This window comes from Myotis brandtii, unplaced genomic scaffold, assembly GCF_000412655.1.
Source record: "Myotis brandtii unplaced genomic scaffold, ASM41265v1 scaffold199, whole genome shotgun sequence".
Classification (NCBI taxonomy): Eukaryota; Metazoa; Chordata; class Mammalia; order Chiroptera; family Vespertilionidae; genus Myotis; species Myotis brandtii.
The window spans coordinates 4,767,436-4,791,340 of NW_005357414.1; the positions used below are offsets into that span (position 1 = coordinate 4,767,436).

The 23,905-nt window shown below is 39.6% G+C and overlaps 1 protein-coding gene across 4 annotated transcripts in view; it reads left to right on the forward strand.

Moving 5' to 3' along the window:
* The window catches only part of LOC106725928 (nuclear pore glycoprotein p62-like), a 69,913-nt gene that overhangs the window by 13,280 nt on the left and 32,728 nt on the right, over positions 1-23,905 (forward strand). The window contains exon 1 of one of the 4 annotated variants that reach the window (XM_014538842.1): positions 12,175-12,218. The exons of the other annotated variants lie outside the window; for them this stretch is intronic. Within the exon in view, the coding sequence (XP_014394328.1) occupies positions 12,188-12,218 (31 nt within the window). The 5' untranslated portion in view covers positions 12,175-12,187. Of the gene's footprint in view, positions 1-12,174; positions 12,219-23,905 lie in introns of those variants that run through there. 4 annotated transcript variants of the gene reach the window in all.

Genomic DNA, 23,905 nt, shown 5'->3' on the forward strand with positions numbered 1-23,905 from the left:
GGTGACCAATCTGGCAGAGGGGGGCAGTTGGGGTGACCAGGCCAGCAGGGGGGCAGTAAGGGGTGACCAGGCCAGTGGGGGAGCAGTTAGGAGTGACCAGGCTGGCAGGGAGGGGGCAGTTGAGGGAAACCTGGCCTGCAGCGGGGGCAGTTTGGGGTCACCAGGCCAGCAGGGAGGGAAGTTAGGGGCAATCAGGCTGGCACGCAGAGGCAATGAGGGGTGATCAGGCCAGTGGGGAGGGCAGTTAGGGGCGACCAAGCAGGCAGGCAGGTTAGGAGCGATTAGGAGCCAGCAGTCCAGGATTGTGAGAGGGATGTCCGACAAGGGGTCCCAGATTGGAGAGGTGCAGGCTGGGCTGAGGGGATCCCCCCCTCCATGCACAAATTTCATGCACCAGGCCTCTCATCATTAGCATATTATACTTTGATTTGTTGAACAGCCAACCTGACGACTGGACACTTAGCATATTAGGCTTTTATTATATAGGATAATTTATAATAACATAATCTCAGGAGAGTGGTACCTTTGGGAATATAAGACTAAATACAGAAATACCCAGAATGTCTCCCTTTTTGTGCCTTCCAGGATTGAGTTATTACACTTGAAATCACCATTTAGAGTTTACATGTTTAAAGTTTTAAAATGTGTATATGACTTAACAAGTATGTCAACTAACATGTTCAGATAAATATTGTCCTTGGGAAGGTGTTCACTTATACCCTCATACTAACTCTATTCAAGATAATGTGTTTCAATTTTTAAGAGGTATGGTTTTTCATATTTTAACATCTCTGAAATTAAAATGAGTCTTAATAACTGATGGATCTTGCAATCCCTTTTGACCAAGTGACAGTTGTGACATCATAATTGTTCCTGTAATATCACAATGTCTAGAATGAAAACTTGTGTAATTGGTGGCTTGGGTGAAAAATCCCTGAGCTAACAAGGTATCACCTTTAGGTCCTAGAAACCAATGATTGTGAGGCAAAAATGGAGGAGATGGTGAATTGGATTTAGTTATTGATTATGCTGAAGTGGGAGAAAAAAGGCTAGTCTACACATTTGCAAAGCTGGCTTGAAAGATAGTGAAAATGGCTTTTAGTTCCCTTACGATTTCTTTGAAGAAATACTGCATCAACAATGCTCCTGGTGGCACAGAAAATCTCAAGGAATTTGAGTTGAAAATTGGATTCAGAATATTTTTTCTTAATGTATGCATGTTTGGTTAAAATCTATGTCTACATTGAAAAGAGCTCTTTCAAAAGTATAAAAAAAATTAAGTGATAGAAAGGAATTGTGACAGGTTGGTGTTTTTTCTTTTCTTACTGGTGCATTAAAGTAATGGGGTTCTTAAATGGAAGAAATGTGTGGGGGTTTTTTAAAACTGATTTCTTAGAATTTTCTTTCAGAGCTATTGTGTGAAAATTGATCTTTAGTCACATCCCATTGTATAAATCTTGATTGGGATAGAATATAAATATACAACGATTTTTTTAATGTTTTAAAGATATTATTCCATCATCTTTTAACATTTATTTTTGCTAATGAAGAGCCTGCTGTCATTCTGGTTGTTACTCCTTATTAGGTAAACTAGAGGCCTGGTGCATGAAAATTCATGCACTGGAGGGGGGTTCCCTCAGCCCGACCTGCCCCCTCTCACAGTCTGGGAGCCCTCAGGGGCAGGAGGTGACCCAGTGATCAGGGGAAGGCAATGCCCCATCACACCTTTGCTGCTGCCAGTGCCGGCAGTGCAAGCCTCAGCCTGCCCTGGTTACCTGAGCCTTGGGCAGCCCTGGGTGGCTGGACAGGCACCATCTGAGGCTTGTCTGCACCTCGGGCATTGGCTGGGCAGCTGCCATCTGAGCCTTGCCTGCGCCTCGGGCATTGGCTGGGCAGTCAACATCCGAGGCTTGCCTGCGCCTTGGGCTGGCCCTAGGCGGCTGGGCAACTGACATCCGAGACTTGCCTGCGCTTCGGGCTGGCCCTAGGCGGCTGGGTAGCCACCATCCGAGGCTTGCCTGCACCTTAGGCTGGCCCTGGGTGGCTGGGGGGCTGAGGGCGGGTCTGACCACACTGTGCACCTGCCACCCCCATGGCAGGGCTGAAAGGACTGGGGGAATCTGGCGGGGCTGAGGGAACTGGGCACCGCCATCTTGTGGCTGTGGGCACTGCCATCTTTGTGATGATGTGACAGTCAATTTGCATATTCCCTCTTTATTAGATAGGATGGTTTTTTCCCCTCTGGTAATATTCAGATTTTTTTCTCTGTACTTAATATTCTAGGGTTTCAATATATTGTATATAAAAGGTATGCATGTGTATATAGTGGTGGGGAGGGGTTGCCTTCTTGCACTGGTGGCTTTTTTAATGTGAGGACTCATTTTTCTTCAGTTCTAGTAAACTCCCTTATTAATTCATTGAATAATGTTTCTGCCATTCTATTTTTTCCTTCTGACATTCATTCTGGATATATATTGAAGTTTACCTTTTGTTTTAGCCTTATCTCTTAATTTCTCTCTTCTTTCTATCATTTTGTCCATCTTGTGTTTTGGCAGATTTCTTCTGTTCTCTCTTATAATTTATTCAATTTTTTCTCTTTAAAACTCTATCTAGTCTACTATTTAAATCTATCACTTGAGCATTTTTATTTCTAATACTGATATCCATTTCTTGGACTTCTTGGTTCTTTTTCACATTCACTTGTTGGCTTTAAGGATGGTTTTTCTTTCTTGAGCTCTTTGAACATATTAAACATATATTTTAATGTGCCATACATATTGCTTTATTATTTCTAACTCCTTGGATAAGAATTCTTTTGGGGGGTCTATATACCACTTACTTAGATGTTTTGTAATTCTTGTGTATGAGTTAATCTTCTGGGGGCTTTTTATGACCATGTGTGATCTAGGAAGTGGGATACTTACCTGGGCCCTGAAGGTTTCATCAGCTTCTAACCAATTTTTATGTTCGCATCTTAGCTTGAAGTTTCCACTCCTCAAAGGTAAATGGAATTTGAGCCACCTATGTATATTTTCTGTACCAGTTTGGGATTCCTGCATGTTTCCATTGCTTTTTCCATTGTCCTATAGATGTTTCCCAGATTTAAGCTTCACTAGGTCTCTGCTAATTGAGGAACCTATGGCTTTACCCTATGGCTTCAAATGGTACACACAACTTAGCATATTTCTATTGATTAAGGCACACACCTCATTCAAGTCACCCCCTTGGACAGAATAGCTTCAATTCTGTTGATTGACATAAATGCCCTTTCTTTCTGGCACCTAACAAATGATATTCTTTCTTCAAAAACTCTGCTTTGTATTTTTACAAAATATTTTTTTTAAATATTTTTATTGATTTCAGAGAGGAAGGGAGAGAGAGAGAGATAGAAACATCAATGATGAGAGAGAATCATCGACCGGCTGTCTCCCGCACTCCCCCACTGGGGATCAAGCCCACAATCCAGGCATGTGCCCTGACTGGGAATCGAACCATGACCTTCTGGTTCAGAGGTCAACGCTCAACCACTGAGCCACGCCAGCTAGGCGTTTGCAAAATATTTTTATTAAGTGCTTTTAAACTGTTATTTCTAGGAGTTTGGAGTACAAGAGAGTGATTCCAATGTGTCTTGATCCACCATCTTAGAGGTCTAATTGAGATCTCTAAACAATTTTTCTTCCATTCCTCTCTTACCCCCATTTAGGGTTTGGGGTCGTGAACAGGTTTAATTTTGGAGGAACTGATACCCTTACAGGTGGGTTCACTTGATTCCACAAAGGGAACAACCACCACTTCAGCTACAGGTTTACCTCCTCCACACCTGGTATAGCAGGGTTTAATTTTGGGATTCCATCCCGACCAGTTACAAGTACATCTTCTAATGGCCTGTTGTCATTCAGTACACAGTGCCAGACTACAAGATTCAGCTTTGGAACACCAGTTACATCAACTTCTGCCCCAGTAGCAACTAGATTTTCCTAGGATAAGACCAGTACCCTTTGATTCTTTTTTAAAAATATATTTTATTGATTTTTTACAGAGAGGAAGGGAGAGGGATAGAGTTAGAAGCATCGATCAACTGCCTCCTGCACACCCCCCACTGGCGATGTTCCTGCAGCCAAGGTACATGCCCTTGACTGGAATCGAACCTGGGACCCTTGAGTCCGCAGGCCGATGCTCTATCCGGTGAGCCAAGCCAGCTAGGGCTACCCTTTGATTCTTTTGGTGGATACAGCTCTAGTCGCCTTTCAAAGACAAACTTTCAGTTTAGAGTACAGAAAGGGTAAAGAGATGGCATGTTATTTCTAAGTCAACAATTTGGAATTACGCCACTCATTTCCAATACAGTCTTATAAATTGAAGCCATCTTAGATTTGAGGCACAAGGCACATTGAATTTTGATTTGTGGTGTCCCTTCATTTTATGTGAGCCATAGGAGGAGTACTCACTGAATTTTGGACATATATCATCTTGGAATTAGGCTGCTGGCTTATTAAGTGTCTTTCTCTAGAGAGATCTTTATCTATTTATCATTATAATGACCTTGACTATGCATTCTTCCCTCCTGCATCTCAGAATTTTAAAGGGAGCACTCTTTTAATATCTTTCTATGTGAATCTAGTTGGACCCAGCCATTTCTTTCATTAGTACCTCATAGCCTAATGAAAGCTGGAGTATTCTTTCTGTAATTCTCACCTATTCTTTTAGCTATCTAATAACTTAAAGTTTTAATATCTGGTTATCTTTTGTTCTATATTGAGAGGAAATAATATAAAACAGCATTTTTGTAACCTGTTAGTATTTATTTTTTCCTTTTTATTGAATTTATTGGGGTGACACTGGTTAACAAAATTATACAGGTTCAGGTGCAGTTTCACAACACATCATCTGTACCCTGTATTGTGTGTTCACTACCCCAAGTCAACTCTCCATCCTGGACAACAGTGTGGTATTTGCTGGGGGGAGGGGGGTTGGCACGGAGAGGGGGTGAGAGGAGGTGGAGGATGGTGTAGGAGGTTAAATGGTGATGGATGTAAACTGTTAAAATTTAAAACATAATTTGACAGGAGCTATGTAACTTTGCTGCCACTTAATGTGTCTACTTAAAAAAAAAAAAGTGTACCGCCCTGACCGGTTTGGCTCAGTGGATAGAGCGTCGGCCTGCGGACTGAAAGGTCCCAGGTTTGATTCCGGTTGAGGGTATGTACCTTGGTTGCGGGCGCATCCCCAGTAGGGGGTGTGCAGGAGGCAGCTGATCAATGTTTCTAACTCTCTATTCCTCTCCCTTCCTCTCTGTAAAAAAATCAATAAATATATATATTTTTTTAAAAAAAGTGTACCAAAATCAAACTTTGGCAATACTGCTTGAATACAACCTACAGTGATTACAGGGGCTTTTGGACTGGGTACCAGCACCCTTACTAATGCTGAAGCAAGCATTGCCCCATCACACCTGGTAACAGCATTCACTCCTTTTGCTTTTGGCTCTGATATCACCTCTGCTACTCAGTCTGGAACTACCACAGGTTTCTCACTAATGGGGGAAGTGCACCTCAGACTGGGAGCACCAGTTTCTCCACAGGGAAGAAAGCTCAAGCAACAGCATTTGCAGGATTATCCCTCATTCCTGCCACTGAGGCATCATGGAACAATTGCTGTACAACCAATTGCTCCTTTCGATCTCGGCAGACAGTCTAGGTTCGAACTTTGCTCTCTAATGGAGAAGCACAGTATTCAAGATTGATTTTGAGATTCTCGTTTCATTGCTTCAAATCCGAGTATGACTCACTTCTCTTGTTGGAGGTTAGTGTCATTGATAAATGTGATAGAAATTAAGTCCAAACTGCTGGTTCTGGTTTTGCACTTTTAGATTAGGGACCAAGGAATGCTTGTTTTGGGAAAAGTTACAATCTTCTGAGAACCAGTAGTCTAGACCAGTGGTCAGCAAACTCATTAGTCAACAGAGCCAAATATCAACAGTACAACGATTGAAATTTTTTTTGAGAGCCAAATTTTTTAAACTTAAAACTATATAGGTAGGTACATTGTTATTAACTTAATTAGGGTACTCCTAAGGCTTAGGAAGAGCCACACTCAAGGGGTCAAAGAGCTGCATGTGGCTCGCGAGCCACAGTTTGCTGACCATGGGTCTGGACAGATTGGCAGAGTTATATTGAAATGTTTTATTCAGTCATTTAATGGTTGTATTTAGCAAATACATTCTTATTCACTATCTGATGATATGTTCTGTTTTCCTTTTTAAAAATACAACTTCTGAAATGAAATTTATCAGAAGGTAAAATAACATAGGAAAGAATACCTTTGGAGTAGTATAAAATTTTAGGGAATGTTGAAATAATAATGACAGTTATATGGCATGGTTGGGGAAGGGTAGTTTGGCTAGTAGATACATCTTACATATGCATGGGTTATCAGTGCCCAAATAATTAGGATTGGGGGGGGGGGGGGGACAGAAAAAACAAAGAATAGTATTCAGTAAAATTAATTTATCCTCTATTGAACATTAATCAGAAGATATTTAAGATCTTGCCAAAGCAAAATGCGGTTAATAAAGAGTTCTGGTTTATAAGACATACAAACTTGGTTTTATTATAGATGTCTCAGATATTTTAGAACTTGGGAAATAATATTGAGATAGTAATACATTTTACTTTATAGTTATTTTATTAAATTAGATATTCATCATAATGATTTCAGAACTTTCAGAAATAAACACAAAGGAAATATATTTTTTAGATTATGGATAATATAGAAATAACATATTTACAATTTGTAGTAGTGCTAATAATACTAATTTTGATGGCTTAATATGGCAAGATGGAGCATTTAAATAATTATGATGCTAGAATATTTGGTCTCTATCTTAGGGGTGCACCATTTTAATTGTGTGCAAATGAATTTTCGATGATAGAAATACTGTGGAACCCGGTTCTTGAACTTATTTTGTTCCCGACGGCAGTTCAAGATGTGATTTGTTCAAAAACCCCGAATCATTTTTTCCCATTAGAAATAATGTAAATTGAATTAATCCATTCCAGACCCCCAAATGATTCCTTTTTAACCTTTCTTATATACAGTATATGTCTAATGTACTGTTTAATATATAAACAAACACTTCTTAAATTTATCAAACCACCCCCTGCTAGCCTTAAATCACTTTCAGCACTCGTTCCTTAGGTGTCTTTCAGGAGGTCAGCATGCAGCATCTTGATTTTTCATGTATCATTGCCTCCGAAATGCTATCACTGGCTAACTGTTTTTGTTTATCCACATCAGCAACAGCTTTTCTACCTCAATTGCCTGTAATCATTGTTTTGTGAGCACTTTCACACTCTTAGCAATATCAGCACTTTTGATGGCCACTTTATGTTTTAAAATTGTGTTAATTGTCCAGTTGGTCAGCAACAAAAGCAACAACAAAAAATCCCACAAAAATATTCACAGCACAATTTCCTGAGATGTTAACATGCTCTCGAATTCTCTTCATTGTTTGTGGCCTGAGAACCACTCCTTATCTGGTCAAGAACCCAAGTTTTGTTCTACAACCAAGACATTTTTTTCCATGAACAACTTGTTGGAGAAATGAATTGTTTGAGATGGGAGACGTTCAAGACACAAGGTTTGACTGTAATACATATCTGTGATTACAAAAAAAAACAGCTAGGGCCCTGACCAGTTTGGCTCAGTGGATAGAGCGTTGGTCTGGGGACTGAAGGGTCCCAGGTTCGATTCCGGTCAAGGGCATGTATCTTGGTTGCAGGCACATCCCCAGAGGGGGTGTGCAGGAGGCAGCTGATCAATGTTTCTCTCTCATTGATGTTTCTAACTCTCTATCCCTCTCCTTTCCTCTCTGTAAAAAATCAATAAAATATATTAAAAAAACAACAACAACTAGGAAATAAATGTTTGACTCTTGGCTCTATTTTACTAGTTCTATGACGGTGGGCAAATTGCTTTAACTTTTCAATATTTGGTTTGTCCCTTTGTAAGTACTGAGCACAGGGTGGTTGAAAGGATTTAATAAATTAATATAGGTAGAATGCTTAGAACCTTGCCTGACATGTGACAGGCACTTAATAAATGTTACCTATCTTGTTGTTTTTATAAAGGTGTACATTCCCCTGCAATGTTATATAGAGGCCCGGTTCACAAAATTTGTGCATGGAGGGGGGGTCCCCTCAGCCCAGCCTGCACCCTCTCCAATCCGGGACCCATCGGAGATCAGGCCTAAACTGGCAGTCGGACATCTCTCTCACAATCCTGGACTGCTGGCTCCTAATTGCTCACCTGCCTGCCTGCCTGGTTGTCCCTAAATGCCCCCCCTGCCGGCCTGATCGCCCCTCACTGCCTCTGCATGCCAGCCTGATCACCCCTAACTTCTCCACCCTGACGGCCTGGTCGCCCCTAACTGCCTGCCCTCCTGGCCTGGTCACCCCCAACTGCCCCCCCTGCTGGCCTGGTCACCCTATGCAGCCTGCTGTTCAGTTGTTTGGTCGTCCCTCACTAACCCCCACTGCCGGCCTGGTCGCCCCACGCAGCCTGCTTGTTCAGTCATTTGGTTGTCCCTCACTAACCCCCCTGCTGGCCTGGTTGTAGGCAGCCATCTTGTGAGGGCATGAAGGTTAATTTGCATATTGCCTCTTTATTATATAGAATATTTTTATTGATTTCAGAGAGGAAGGGAAAGGAAGAGAGAGATAGAAACATCAGTGATGAGAGAGAATCATTGATCAGCTGCCTCCTGCACACCCTCCACTAGGGATGGAGCCTGCAACCTAGGCATGTGCCCTTGACCAGAATCAAACCTGGCCAACGCTCTATCCACTGAGCCAAACTGGCTAGGGCACATTGAATATTTTTTTGTGTTTGTTGTTTAAGCTTTGGTAGTTCAGAAAATACTATCAGCATCATCTTCATTTACATATTTTTAATTACTAGTGAAGCTGACATTTCAAATTATTTATTGATTAATTGTATTTGAGTGTTTTGTGTGTATGTGAGAAAGAGAAAATTCTCTGTCTTTTGCTCAGTTTTCTAATACAGTGCTTATGCTTTTGTCATTGATATAAGAAGTGTTTTTCCCAATTGGTTTGCTTTTTACTTTTGTAAGAGTTTTATAGATACTAAAATATTTTAATTTTATTTTTTTTATTGAATTTATTGGGATGACATGTTAATAAAATTATATAGATTTCAGGTGTACAATTCTGTAATATATCACCTGTATATTGTATTATATGTTCACCACTCCAAGTCAACTGTCCTTCCATCATGATTTATCCCCTCTATACCCCCTTCCCTCTTCTACCGTCTCTGGTAAACACCATACTGTTTTTGGTGTCTATTAGGTTCCTTTTTTTGTTTAATCCCTTCACCTTTTTCATCCAGCCCCTCTCTGACAGCTGTCAGTGTGTTCTGTATCTATGAGTCTGTTACTATTTTGCTAGTTTATTTTGTTCATTAGATTCCACATATGAGTGAAATCATATGGTACTTGTATTTCTATGACTGACTTATGGAACTGTCTTATGACCCAGCAATTCCACTTCTGGGAATATATCCAAAGAAATCAAAAACACTAATTCAAAGAATATATGTTCCCCCAAGTTCATTGTTGCATTATTTACAATAGCCAAGATTTGGAAGTAGCCTAATTGTCCATCAATAGATGAGTGGATAAAAAAGTGGTGTTATGTTTGCACAATGGAATACTACGCAGCCTTAAAAAAGAAGGATATCTTACCCTTTGTGACAGCATAGGTAGACCTGGAGAGCATTATGCTAAGTGAAATAAGCCAGTCAGATAAATATTTTATTTTAAATTAAGCCTTTTATTTTGACATAATTGTAGGTATTCATGCACTTGTAAGAAATAATAAAGAAAGCCTTTTCCCATTTTTTACTAGTGTTAACATCTTGCATAACTATAGTGCAATATCTCACCCAGGATATTGATATTGATAGCAAAGATATAGAATAGTTCTGTCACCACAAGGATTCCCCATTTTGCCCTTTCATAGCAACACCCATCTCTCTTTGTTCCCATCCCCATTTAACCCTGGCAAACATTAATATGTTTTCCATTACTATAATTTTGTCATTTAAAAAATGCTGTATAAATGGAATCATAAAGTATGTAATCTTTGGGGGATAGCTTTTTTTTCACTCAGCATAATTTAGAGATTCATCCAGATTTGTTGTGTTTATCAATTGTTTGTTTTATTGCTGCATAGTATTATTCCATAGTATGGATGTACATAGTTTGTGTTAACAATTTTCCCATGGCTGGATATTGTTTCCACTTTTTGGCTATTAAAAATAAAACTGCTGCAAACATTTGTGTACAGGTTTTTTTTGTGTGTGAACATAAGTCTTTATTTCTCTGGGATAAATGCTCAAGAGTGCAATTGCTGGGTCATTTGCTAATTGCATATTCAGTCTTATAAAGAAACTGCCAAGCTGTTTTCCAGAGTGGTTGTACCATTTTACATACCCCTCGGAAAGTATGAGTGATCCAATTTCTCTGTATCTTCACTATCATTTGGTATTAGAACTAGTTTTTCATTTTAGCCATTCTTGCAAATAATGATCACATATTGTGATTTTTACTTGTATTTCCTTAAGTTCTAATGATATTGAACATTTTTTTCTGTGTTTATTTGCCATCTGTATATCCTGTCTGTTAATGTCATTTTTAGTCAGAAAAAAAACAATATCCAAACATAGCAATGTATTATATGGGCCTTTTTAACCCAAGGATTTGGAAAATGTTTTTTTTCTCACAAACATTTTATTTTTAAAATTTATCATTATTGTTGAAAGTATTACATATGTTCCCTTTTTTCCCCATTGACCCCTTCCACCCTGCACCAATCCCCGCGCCCCCCAGGCCTTCACCACACTATTGTCTGTTTCCATGTTTTTACAAAAGACAGAAGTGTTGGTCTCCTAGGACCTGGCTGGAGGCAAGATGGCGGGCTTGAGGTGAGCAGCTGTCAAGGCATGAAAATAGGTATGCCTAAAAGCAAATTTTAAAAGCATTTTCTCTTCAAATCTTTTTCCATACCACCTGATAAGCATCTTGCTTCACCATGGCCATATCAGCAGTGAAATGGGTGATATCAAACAGAACTATCTTGAAACATTTATTTCCAATCCAAAATGGAGCTTTATATTGTGTTTGTCATAAATCCACACACTCTTCTCTTCCAGATGACTATAATTGCAAAGTAGAACTTGCTTTGACATCTGATGGCAGGACGATAGTTTGCTACCATCCTTCTTTGGATATTCCATATGAACACACCAAACCTATCCCTCGGCCAGATCCTGTGCATAATTATGAAAAAACACAGAATCAAATACTGAAAACCAGATTACAAGAAAAAGATGAACACTTTGAGTAAGGACCCATGATAGAACAACTTAGCAAAATGTTCTTACTACTCAGCACCGTTGGTATCCTCGTGGACAGAATCATACACATCAAAAGACAGATGATATTGAGATTTCCAGTAAAATGCTATCCTGTTTCTCATTTCTCATTTGGGAAAATGTAATCAGATATATTCACTTCTATGTTATATAGTAAAATGTCTTTTCATCTATTAAAAAAAAGACAGAAGTGTTGTTCAACTGGAATCTTTTCCTGTTGTTAGATTTACACCTAAGTCTTTTTTCCTCTTTTTTAAAAAGTGATTGTAAATGTTACTGTATTTTTCATTTCAGTGTTCACTTGTTTATTGCTAGTATGTAAAAATATAATTTATTTTGTATGTTTATCTTGTATCCTGTGACTTTGATGAACTCACTTATTCTAGGAGTATTTTTGGAGATTTCTTAGGACTTTCAACATAGTCACCTGAAAATAGGGACAGTTTTCTTTCTTTCCAATCTAGATGTCTTTCCCCCTCCACCTCCCAGTACTATGTTGGATAAGAGTGATGAGAGCAAGCATCAATGCTTTTTCCCAATCTTAGGGAAAAACATCTAGTTTCTCACCATTAAGTATGGTGTTAGCTGTAATTTCTTATACATGCTCTTTATAAAGTTTATGTTCCCCTCTATTCATATTTTTCTAAGAATTTTTTTTTTACCTTGACTGGGTGTTGAATTTTCTAAAATGCTTTTTCTTGCCCAGCTGGTGTGGCTCATTGAGCATGAACCCATGTACGAGGAGGTCTCCAGTTCCATTCCAGGTAAGGCTGGTTGGATTCCAGGTCAGGGCACATGCCCGATGTTGGACTCAATCCCCAGCAGGGGGCGTACAGGAGGCAGACTATGGATCGATGTTTCTATCTCTCCCTCTCCCTTCTTCTCTCTCTCTAAAAGAAAAAAATCAATAAAAACATATTTTTAAAAAATGCTTTTTCTTCATTGGTTGATGATCATGTGGACTACATTGACTGATTTCCAAATATTATACTTACTTTGCATCCTGGTATAAATTTCACTTGATCGTGGTATATAATCCTCTTAAAAGTGCTGAGTTATATTTGCTTATATTTTAAGGATTCTTGCACTCATATTTAAAGAGGAAAATGTTCTGAAAGTTTTATTTTTTATATTATCTTTGTCTGGTTTTTGTTAGGATATAATACTGGCTTCATAAAATAAGTTTGTGTTTGTCCTCTTTTATTTTCTGAAAGAAATTCTTTAAGCATTTGGTAAAATTCTCCAGTGAAAGCATCTGGACCTGGAGATTTGTTTCTAGGAGTATTAATTTAACCGACCTGTGATTTTTGAAGTTTTACTGTTACACATCAATATACAACAAAACAAACTTTTGATTATTATAGGTATTACAGAGAACCCAGCATCCTTTCTTGGGACTCATGGGTAGAGAACAGATCCTTTCATAGTTATAGGGCTACTCAAATTATCTACGTCATATTAGTGAGTTGTGGTAGTTTGTGTTTTTTGAGGAGTTTGTCAATTTCTTCTAAATTATTAAATTGTAGGCATAGTATTCTTTTGATGTCTGCTTGGTGTGTTGTGATATCCTGTTTCATTCCTGTTGCTGGTAATTTGTATCTTCTCTCTTTTTCTCTTACTAGGGGTTAGTTAGTTTTATTGATTTTCCCCCCAAGAATCAACTGTTTGTCTCACTGATTTTTTTCTATTGTGTATGTTTTCCATTTCATTTATTTCTGCTCTTTATTATTTTCATTCTTCTGCTCGCTTTGGATTTATTCTGCTCTTTTACTAGGTTCTTCAGGTGTGAGCTTAGATTATTGATTGGAAACTTTTTTAAAATTTTCATTGAGATATAATTGACACATAACATTATATTAGTTTCAGGTATAAAACATAACGATTCACCCTAGCTGCGGACTGAAGGGTCCCAGGTTTGATTCCGGTCAAGGGCAGGTACATCTCCAGCAGGGGGTGTGTAGGAGGCAGCTGATCGATGTTTCTCTCTCATCGATGTTTCTAACTATCTCTCTCCCTTCCTCTCTGTAAAAAGTCAATAAAACATATTTTAAAAAAACATAACGATTCATTATTTGTATATATTGTGAAATGATCACCACAATAAGTGTAACATCATCATCACACATAGTTATAAATTTTTTTCTTGTGATGAGAATTTAGGATCTACTTTCTTAGCAATTTTCAAATATATAATACAGAATTGTTAAATATAGTCACCATGCTGTACATCCATCTTCTTTTCTAATGTGTACATTTACTGCTATGAAGTTTCCCTGCTAGCGCTACTTTAACTATATCGCACAAATTTTGATATGATATATTTTCATTTTCATTCAATTCATTGTATTTTTTTAAATTTCCCTTGAGAATTCCTCTTTTATCCATGGGTTATTTAGATGTGCTTAATTTACAAATGTTTAGAGATTTTCCTGTTATTTTCTGTTACTGATTTCTAGTTTGATTCTATTGTAGTTGGAGACCACACTCTATATTATTTTTATTCTTTTAATTATTTGAGGCTTGTTTTGTGGCCCAGGATAAGGTCTATCTTGGTATATGTTCCACGGACACTTGAAAAGCATGTGTATTTTGCTTTATTAGTTGTATTCTATAAATGTCAATTGGATTCTGATGATTAATGGTTTCACTAAGTTCTTCTATGCCTTTGCTGATTTACTGTCTAGATCAGTGGTTCCCAACCATTTTTTGACCATGCCACACCTAAGCATCTCTAAAATCCTGATGCCCCCCCCATGTGACATATAATTCTTATTATGCAAAAAGTGAACTCCTATTCATGTGAAGGAAGCCTAAAAGGCCATTAACTTGGTCTAAACAAGCTTCCAAAGAACATGGAATCCATGAAAGAGAAAAATAACAGAACAAAAGGACAATTAAAGTACTGAGGAAGCAATCACTAACAAATTGTTTAAAAAATAATATGAAATGATATGAAAAAATAGCAAAATTTCAAAACATGGACAACTGAAATGCATAAATATGCCACAATATATATTTATATACTGTATATGAAGCCCCTAGAACCATAGGAAATGCAAAAAATTCACTGTTAATAACTCATTCTCGAACTTTACCCTTAAAAATCAAATTGCTCTCCTGCGGGGCGTGTGCCCCATGTTGGGAACCACTGGTCTAGATGTTCTATCAGTTGGTAAGAGAGTGGTGTTGTAGTCTAAAAATAGTGATTTTTCTATTTTCACTTTCAGTGTGAATATGAATATATATATATATATATACCTCACCCGAGGATATTTTCCCTTTGATTTTTAGAGAAGTGGAAGAGAGAGGGGAAAGACAGAAATATCAATGTGAGAGAAACGCAGTGATTGGTTGCCTCCTACAAGTACCCCAACTAGGGCCTGGGCTGGGAGGAACCTGCAACCGAGGTATGTGCCCTTGACCGGAATCGAACTTGGGACCCTTTGGTCCACAGGCCGATGCTCTATCCACTGAGCCAAAGCAGCTAGGGCTGATCACATATTTTGAAGCTCTGTTGTTTGGTACTAAGATTTCTTGGGGAATCCTTTATGTAATATCATTATGTAACAACCCTCTCTGTCTTTGGTAATTTTCTTCACCCTGAAGTTTACTTTATCCATTCCTACATTTTTTGGTTAACATTGCATGATAAATGTTTCCATCTTTTAACTCTAAACTGCCTTTCTCATTATTTTTGTATTGTGTGTGTGTGTGTGTGTGTGTGTGTGTGTGTGTGTGTGTGTGAGTATTGTATTGTTGATAGTATTACAGATGTCTCCTATTTTCTCCCCCTTAACTCCCCCTCTTCTGAGCCCCTACCACTCTCCCAGGTTTTCACCAAACTATTGCCTGTGTCCATGGGTTATGCATAAAAGTATATAAGTTCTTTAGTTTATCTCTTCTCATCCCCCCAATCCCCACCTTGAGGTATGTTAGTCTGTTCCATGACTTCATGCTTCAGGTCTTATTTTGTTGGTCAATTCATTTTGTTCATTAGATTCCACAAATAAGTGAGATCATGTGATATTTGTCTATCTCAGATTGGCTTTTTTCATGTAGCATAGGAGTCTCCAGGTCCATCTTTGCTGTCTCAAAGGGTAAGAGATCTTTTGTGTTTTTTTTTACAGCTGCATAGAATTCAATTGTGAAAATGTACCACAGTTTTTTATCCATTCAACTACTGATGGACACTTGGGCTGTTTCCAAATCTTAGCTATTATAGATAATGCTGCTATAAACATAGGGGTGGCATATAATCTTTATGATTGGTGTTTCAGGGTTTTTAGGACATATTCCCAGGAGTGGAATTGCTGGGTTAAACAGAAGTCCCATTTTAAATTTTTTGAGGAAACTCCATACTGTTTTCCAAAGTGGCTGCACCAATCTGCATTACCACCAGCGGTTTACTAGGGTTCCCTTTTCTCCACATCCTTGCCAGCACTTGTTTGTTGATTTTTTTCATGATAGCCATTCTGACAGGTGTGAGGTGATATTTCATTGTGGTTTTAATATGTATTTCTCTGATGATTAGTGACTTTGAACATTTTTTCATGTCTCTTGCCATTTATATGTCCTCTTTGGAGAAATGCCTATTGAGTTCCTCTGCCCATTTTTTAATTGGATTGTTTGTCTTCATTTTGTTGAGTTATATGAGTAGTTTGTATATATTTTGGAGATTAACCCCTTATCAGATATATCATTGGCAAATATGTCCTACCATACAGTGGGTTCCCTTTTCATTTTGATGGTGGTTTCTTTTGCTGTACAGAAGCTTTTTTATTTTTATGTAGTCCCATTTCTTTATTGTTTCCTTTGTTTCTCTAGCCCTAGGAGATATATTGGCAAAAATTCTGCTACGTGAGATGTCTGAGACTTTATTGCCTATTTTTTTCTCTAAGATTTTTATGGTTTCATGCCTTACATTTAAGCCTTTTATACATTGTGAGTTTATTCTTATATATGGTGTAAGTTGGTGGTCTATTTTAATCTTTTTGCATGTGTCTGTCCAGTTTTCCCAACACAATTTGTTGAAGAGACTGTCTTTACTCCATTGTATGTTCTTGCCTCCTTTGTCAAATATTAATTAACCATGATGGTGTGGGTCAATTTCTGGGATCTCTGTTCTGATCCATTGATCTATGCCTGTTCTTGTGCCAGTACAGGCTATTTTGGTTATAATGGCTTTGTAAGTTTGATATCTGGTATTATAATCCTTCCAACTTTGTTATTCTTTCTCAAGATTGCTGTGGCTATTTGGGTTCTTTTATGGTTCCATATAAATTTTTGGAGTATTTGTTCTAGTTGTGTGAAGTATGCCATTGATATTTTAATAGGGATTCCATTGAATCTATAGATTGCTTTGGGTAGTATAGACATTTTAATGATGTTAATTCTTCTAATTCATGAACATGGTATATGCTTCCATTTGTTTGCATCTTCCTGTATTTCTTGTTTCAATGTTCTATAGTTTTCCAAGTACAGATCTTTTACCTCCTTGTTAGGTTTATTCCTAAGTATCTTATTTTGTTGTTGTTGTTGTTACAACAGTAAATGTTTTTTTTTTCTTTTTAATTTCTCTTTCTAAGAGTTCATTATTGGTGTATAAAAATGCCATCCATTTCTGGATGTTGATTTTGTATACTGCTACTTTGCCAAATTCATTTATTAAGTCTAGTAATTTCCTGGTGGAGTCTTTAGGGTTTTCTATCTACAAAATCATGTCATCTGTGAATAATGAGAGTTTTACTTCCTTCTTTCCAATTTGGATGCTTTTTACCTCTTCTTGTCTGATTTCTATGGTTAGGACTTCCAGTACTGTGTTTAATAGGAGTGGTGAAAGTGGACATACTTGTATTGCTCCTGTTCTTAAGGGAAACGCTTTTAGTTTTTGCCCATTGAATATTATGTTGTCTTTAGGTTTGTAATATATGGCCTTTATTATCTTGAGGTATGTTCCCTCTATTCCCATTTTACTGAGAGTTTTTATCAAAAAAAGGTGCTGGATTTTGTCAATGCTTTTTCTGCATCTATTGATATGATCATGTTATTTTATCTTTCATTTTGTTTATGTGATGTATCACATTTATTGATTTGTGAACATTGTACTAGCCTTGCATCCCCGGAATAAATCCCACTTGATCATGGTGTATGATCTTTTTAATTTATTGCTGGATCTGATTTGCTAATATTTTGTTGAGGGTTTTGGCATCTGAGTTCATCAGGGATAGTGGCCTGTAATTTTCTTTCTCTGACCTGTCTTATCTGGTTTTGGAATTAGGATAATGCTGGCTCCGTTAAAAGAGCTTGGAAGTGTTCCTTCCTCTTGGATTCTTTGGAATAGTTTGAGGAGGTAGGTGTTAGTTGTTCTTTGAAAGTATAGTAAAACTCCCTTGTGAAGCCATCTGGACCAGAGCTTTTGTTTGCTGGGAGTTTTTAAATTACTGCTTCTATTTCCTCAGTTGTTATTAACCTATTCAGGTTTTCTGATTCTTCCTGATTGAGTTTTGGAAGATTGTATGTTTCTAGAAATTTGTCCATTTCACCTAGGTTGTACAGTTTATTGGCATATACGTAGTTGTTCATAGTATTTGCTTACAATCCTTTGTATTTCTGTTGTGTCCATTGTTATATCACCTCTTTCATCTCTGATTTTATTTATTTGGGTTCTCTCTCTTTGTTTCTTGATGAGTCTGGCTAGGGGTTCATCAATCTTGTTTATCATCTTTTCAAAGAATCAGCTCTTGGAATCATTGATTTTTTTTGTACTTTTTTTAGACTCTATGTCATTTATTTCTGCTCTGATATTTATTATTTCCTTCCTTCTACTTCCTCTGGGCTTGTCTTCCTGTTCTCTTTCTAATTCATTGAGTTGTAGGTTTAGATAGTTTATTAGTGCTTTTTCTTGTTTCTTGAGGTAGGCCTGTAATGCTATGAACTTCCCTCTCAAGACTGCTTTCACTATGTCCTATATGTTTTGGGTTGTTGTGTGTTCATTTTCATTTGTTTTCAGGAAGCCTTTAATTTCTTTCTTGATCTCATTGGTAACCCATTCATTGTTTAATAATATGCTATATAGCCTCCATGTATTTGATGTTTTTGAGTTTTTTTATTGTAGTTGGTTTCTAGTTTCATGCCATTGTGACCTAAGAAGATGCTTGACATGATTTCAATTTTTTTAAACTTGTAGACACCTGTTTTGCATCCTAACAAGTGGTCTATCTTTGAGAATGATTCATGTACACTTGAGAAGAATGTATATTCTGCAGCTTTGAGGTCAAATGTTCTATAAACATCATTTAAATCCATCTGATCCAGTGTGTCATTTATTTTTTTATTTATTTTTTAAATGTATTTTATTGATTTTTTACAGAGAGGAAGGGAGATGGATAGAGAGTTAGAAACATCGATGAGGGAGAAACATCGATCAGCTGCCTCCTGCACACTCCCCACTGGGGATGTGCCCGCAACCAAGGTACATGCCCTTGACCGGAATCGAACCCGGACCCTTGAGTCCACAGGCCGATGCTCTATCCACTGAGCCAAACCGGTTAGGGCCAGTGTATCATTTAGAGTCTCTGTTTCCTCGTTAACTTTTTGTCTGGAAGATCTATCCAGTGAAGTTAGCGGGGTGTTAAAATCCCCTACTATTACTGTGTTGCTGTTGATATGTCCCTTAAAGTCCTCTAGGAATTTTTAAAAATATATTTAGGTGCTCCTATATTGGGTATTTACCATGGTTATATCCTCTTGTTGGATTGATCCCTTTAGTAGTATGTAGTGGTCTTCTTTGTCTCTTGTTATGGCCTTTGTTTTAAAGTCTGTTTTGTGTGATATGAATATTGCTACCCCAGTTTTTTTTTCCCTTTTCATTTTCATGGAATTTTTTTTTCCATCCCTTACCTCTCATTCTCTGTATCTTTGGTTCTGCGGTTGATCTCTTGTAGACAGCAGGTATATGGGTCATGTTTTCTTATCCATTCAGTCACCCTGTGTCTTTTGACTGGACCATTTAATCAATTTAATGTAAGGTTATTTTTGGTAAGTATTTATATATTGCCATTTTTATTGTCTTTATGCCTATGATCTCCTCTCTTCTTGAAGCAGTCCCTTTAACATTTCTTGCATTGCTAAGTTTGGTGGTAATGTACTCTTTACACTTGTTTTGTCTGGAAAGCTTTTTATTTCACCTTCAATTTTAAATGAAAACCTTGGTCTTTAATGCTTGGGACATTTTAATTATGACATGTCTAGGTGTAGGTCTCTTTGGGTTCATCTTGATTGGGATGCTCTGTGCCTCCTGAACTTGTGTGACATTTTCTTTAACCACATTGGGGAAGTTTTCTGTCATTTCTTTAAGCAGTTTCTCTGTTCCTTGCTCTCCGTCTTTCCTTCTGGTGTTCCTATAATGTGAATGTTGTTATGTTTCATGTTGTCCCAGAGCTGCCTTATTCTATCTTCCTGCTTTTTAATTTTTTTCTATTTGCTGCTCTAAGTGGGTATTTATTTCTACCTTGTCTTACAAATTACTGATTCAATCCTCTGCCTCACCCAATCTACTTTTAATTCTTCTAGTGTGTTCTTTTTTAAATATATATTTTTACTGATTTCAGAGAGGAAGGGAGAGGGAGAGAGAGAGAAACATCAATGAGAATCATTGATTGGCTTCCTCCTGCATGCCCACCACTGGGGATTGAACCCAAAACCTGGGCCTGTGCCCTTGACCAGAATCAAACCCAGGACCGATTCTCTATCCACTAAGCCCAACCACTTAGGGCCCTTCTAATGTGTTATTGATGTCAAATATGTTATTCTTCATTTCTGTCTGGTTCTGGTTCATGGTTTCTTTTTCCTTTTTCATGCTGCTATAGTTCTCATTGAGTTCTTTGTAATTTGCACTAAGCTCCTTAAGCACCTTTATAACTATTGCTTTGAACTCTATGTGTGATAGGTTGTTTGCCTCCATTTCATTTAGTTCTTTTTCTGGGGATTCCTTCTTTTATTTCATTTGGGGGTTGTTTCTTTGTCTCACAATTTTAGCTGTCTTTTTGTATTTGCTCTTTCGTATTAGATAGTACTGTTATGCCTCCCAGTCTTTGTGGGATGACCTTATGTAGAAAGGTCTTGAAGGGTCCAGTGGTGCAGTCGCTTTGATCTCCTGAGCTGGATGCTCTAGGAATGCCCCTCGTGTGTGCTATTTGGGCTCTCCTGTTGTAATTTGGACTTCATTGTTAATGTCCCATTCATGGGAGGGATCTCCCCTACAACTTGCTGCCAGTGAGGCTCAACACCAAGATCATTATCCCAGCTGTTATACAGGTGCTGATATAACAGAACAAGACATAACAGGACCCAACAAAAAACACCACGAAAATCAAGCTACACAATGCAACAGCAACAGGAAAACTAAGAAGGAAAAAGAAAGCAAAGAAAAGAAAAAATAAAAAGATTACTAAAAGACACACCACGAAAGAGTTAGAGGGGATATAAATAAAAATGGAGAAAGAAGAAAGCAGCAGAAATGGCTATATTGAAGCAAGGAGGAAGTTAATAGAACTAGTATAGGAAGAAAAAAGAAAACAAAGTAAATGAAATAATAATAATGAATTTAAAATGTAGAAATAATGGATATATTCAGATATAGATGGAAAAAGTAAAACAGAAAAAAATGAGAAAAACAAAATAAGAAAAAAAATTAATAATAAAAAGAGACAAAAGTAGAATAGAATCAAAGGAAAGAGAGAAATTAGAGATATGCAAGAAAAAAGAGAAAACAGGAAATAAGGGAGGGAATACAAACAAATAATAACAAAAACAAAAAAGCCACACACACACACACACACACACACACACACACACACACACACGAGAACAAAACTGCACACATTCACACATTCTAAAACCTTTGGGTCTGGTGTTTGTGGAGCTCACTGGATTTTGCTCTGATGTTGCTGAGTCTTGTCCCTTGGTGTGTCTATCCTGGGCCTCCTAGGAGTTTCTCTAGTGCAGGCCATTGTGAGTCACTATCCCTTTCTGGCCCTGGACAACCTGATTGAGGTCCGATAGGTTGAAGCCCCTAGTAGTCCAGTGGGTGGCGCCACTTTAGCCTACAGGCTGGATCTGCCTTGAGTCTCATGCCTTGATTGTCCCTATTCTGAGCTGTTCTCCCTTCCTCCATGGAGTTGGGCTCTGCAGGGGTAGGTTGGTCTTACCCAGGATGGTTTGATCAGAATCGTTTTGGGGATGGTGCAGTAGCTATTAGGAGGGGTGGGTGGGGCACTTCCTCTTTTTCTAATGCCTCAACTGTGCCTGGTTTGCTGGCACTTCCTCTTTGCCACCTACAGGGGCACAGATTTCCCACCCTAAGCTGTTTCCCCTTGCATTTTGTCACTGCAGGTCAGGTCAGAACAGTTGTTTTGACAGTGATAAAGAAGGCACCTCCTGCATTCCATTTGGGCAGGGCTGAGCCTCCTTCCTGGTTCTACTGTCCAGTCCCCTTTCTCACCAGTACATGTTCCTCCAAGGAATAGAGGTTCTCCCAGATTCAATGTTGGGTGTGTCCTTCAGACCCCTCCAGTATAGGCTGGCTCTGAGCTCCACTGTGTGGCCCTTCCCACTCACTGGTCAAGAGGAGCTCCCCAGGCTACACTATGGCCCTGGACAACCTGATTGAGGTTGTGCTAGTGCTACTCTATCCAGGGACTTCAGCCCCAGGTTTCCACTGCTGCACCCACTCCGCTGTTTCCACAGCCAGTGCCCTAGGGGCCTCCTCTCTCAGTCCCAGGCCCTCCCACCTCACCTACAGATCTGCAGTCTCTTTAGTCTCCACAGGTTCTCAGTTCTAATAGGTCCATGTCAGGAGAGGCTACATCCACCTCCTGGCCTTCAGCGCAGTTCTTGTTCCCTGCCCTGGTGGTGGACTGAGCAGCTAGGCTTTAGGGCGGCAGTGGCAGCACAGTAACAGTATCAGTGGGTGAGTATACAGCAGGGGCGAGAGTCCTGCCACGTCAGTGGTGGTCACACTGTGGTGTCACAGAATCCAGGCTGGGTCCCCATTGGACACACAGGTCAGGCTGGGTGCATGCCAGGCACATGGAGGTCCCGCCAGTGCCTACAGCATTCATGCAGGGTCTGGTTTGTGACCTATGTGGTTGCATGGGGATGGTGGCAGGGTGCACGTGGGTTTGGGCCAAGGCTGAAATGAGTCCAGGTCGTGGCGAGGCTTGGCACCTAGCCGCTGCCACTCCCCGCAGCCTCCTCCCAAGGAGGACCTTGTAACCCCTTCAAGATGGTGTGCTCGCCAAGCTAGAGGTACACCCAGGGAGTGGCTGTGGTGATAGCAGCAGCTACTTCTGGCAGTAGCTCAGGGCCCTGCAGGTGTCAGCTGCGGGTGCATGGGGTCACACAGATGTCAGCTACAGGAGTGTGGGGTCCCACTGGTGTTAACTGTAGGCAGAGAGTCCAGGCAGTGTCTGCGCAGGGCACGCACAGTGTTTTGGGCTCAGTGTGCATGGGTCTGGAGTGGGGTGCCCGTGGATTTGCACCTGGGCTTTGTGCTAGTCTGGGTGGTGTAAGGCTGAGCACATAGCCGCTGCTGCTCTCCACAGCCTCCTCTAAAGGAGGACCTTGTAAACCTTTCAAGATGGGGAGGTCTTGGGGCCAGAGCAGCGCCCTGGGCATGACTGTGGAGGTAGCAACATCTCTTTGCCCAGAAGAGCCAGAACTGCCCGACCCTGAGACTCCTGTACAATTGGACTGTCACACACACACACACACACACACACACACACGTGCAGGTTCACACACTCGCCTTCTCATTCCCTCACTCACACTCTCTCCCTCACTCTGGTCCTGCCGGCTGCCATGTTGGAATCCTCCCTGTATATCTCTATCATAATTATCTTTTATTTAATTTGTGTATTTAAGCCATTTATATTTACTACTAGAGGCCCGGTACACAAAAATTTATGCACTCAGGGGGGTCCCTCAGCCCGGCCTGTGCTCTCTTGCAGCCTGGGACCCCTCGGGGGATGTCCACCTGCTGGCTTAGGCCCACTCCCCGGGGGATCGGGCCTAAGCTGGCAGTCAGACATCCCTCTGGCAGCCTGAGAGCCCTTGGGGGATGTCCACTTGCCAGCGGGGAGCAGGCCTAAGCTGCAGTCGGACATCCTTAGCACTGAGGAGGCGGGAGAGGCTCCTGCCACCACTGCTGTGCTGGCAGCCATCAGCCTGACTTGTGGCTGAGCAGAACTCCCCCTATGAGAACGCACTGACCATGAGGGGGCAGCTCCTGCATTGAGCATCTGCCTCCTGGTGGTCAGTGTGTGTCATAGTGACCAGTCATTCCCAGTCATTCTGCTGTTATGGTCAATTTGCATATTACCCTTTTATTATATAGGATAGAGGCCTGGTGCATGGATGGGGGCTGGCTGGTTTGCCCTGAAGGATGTCCTGG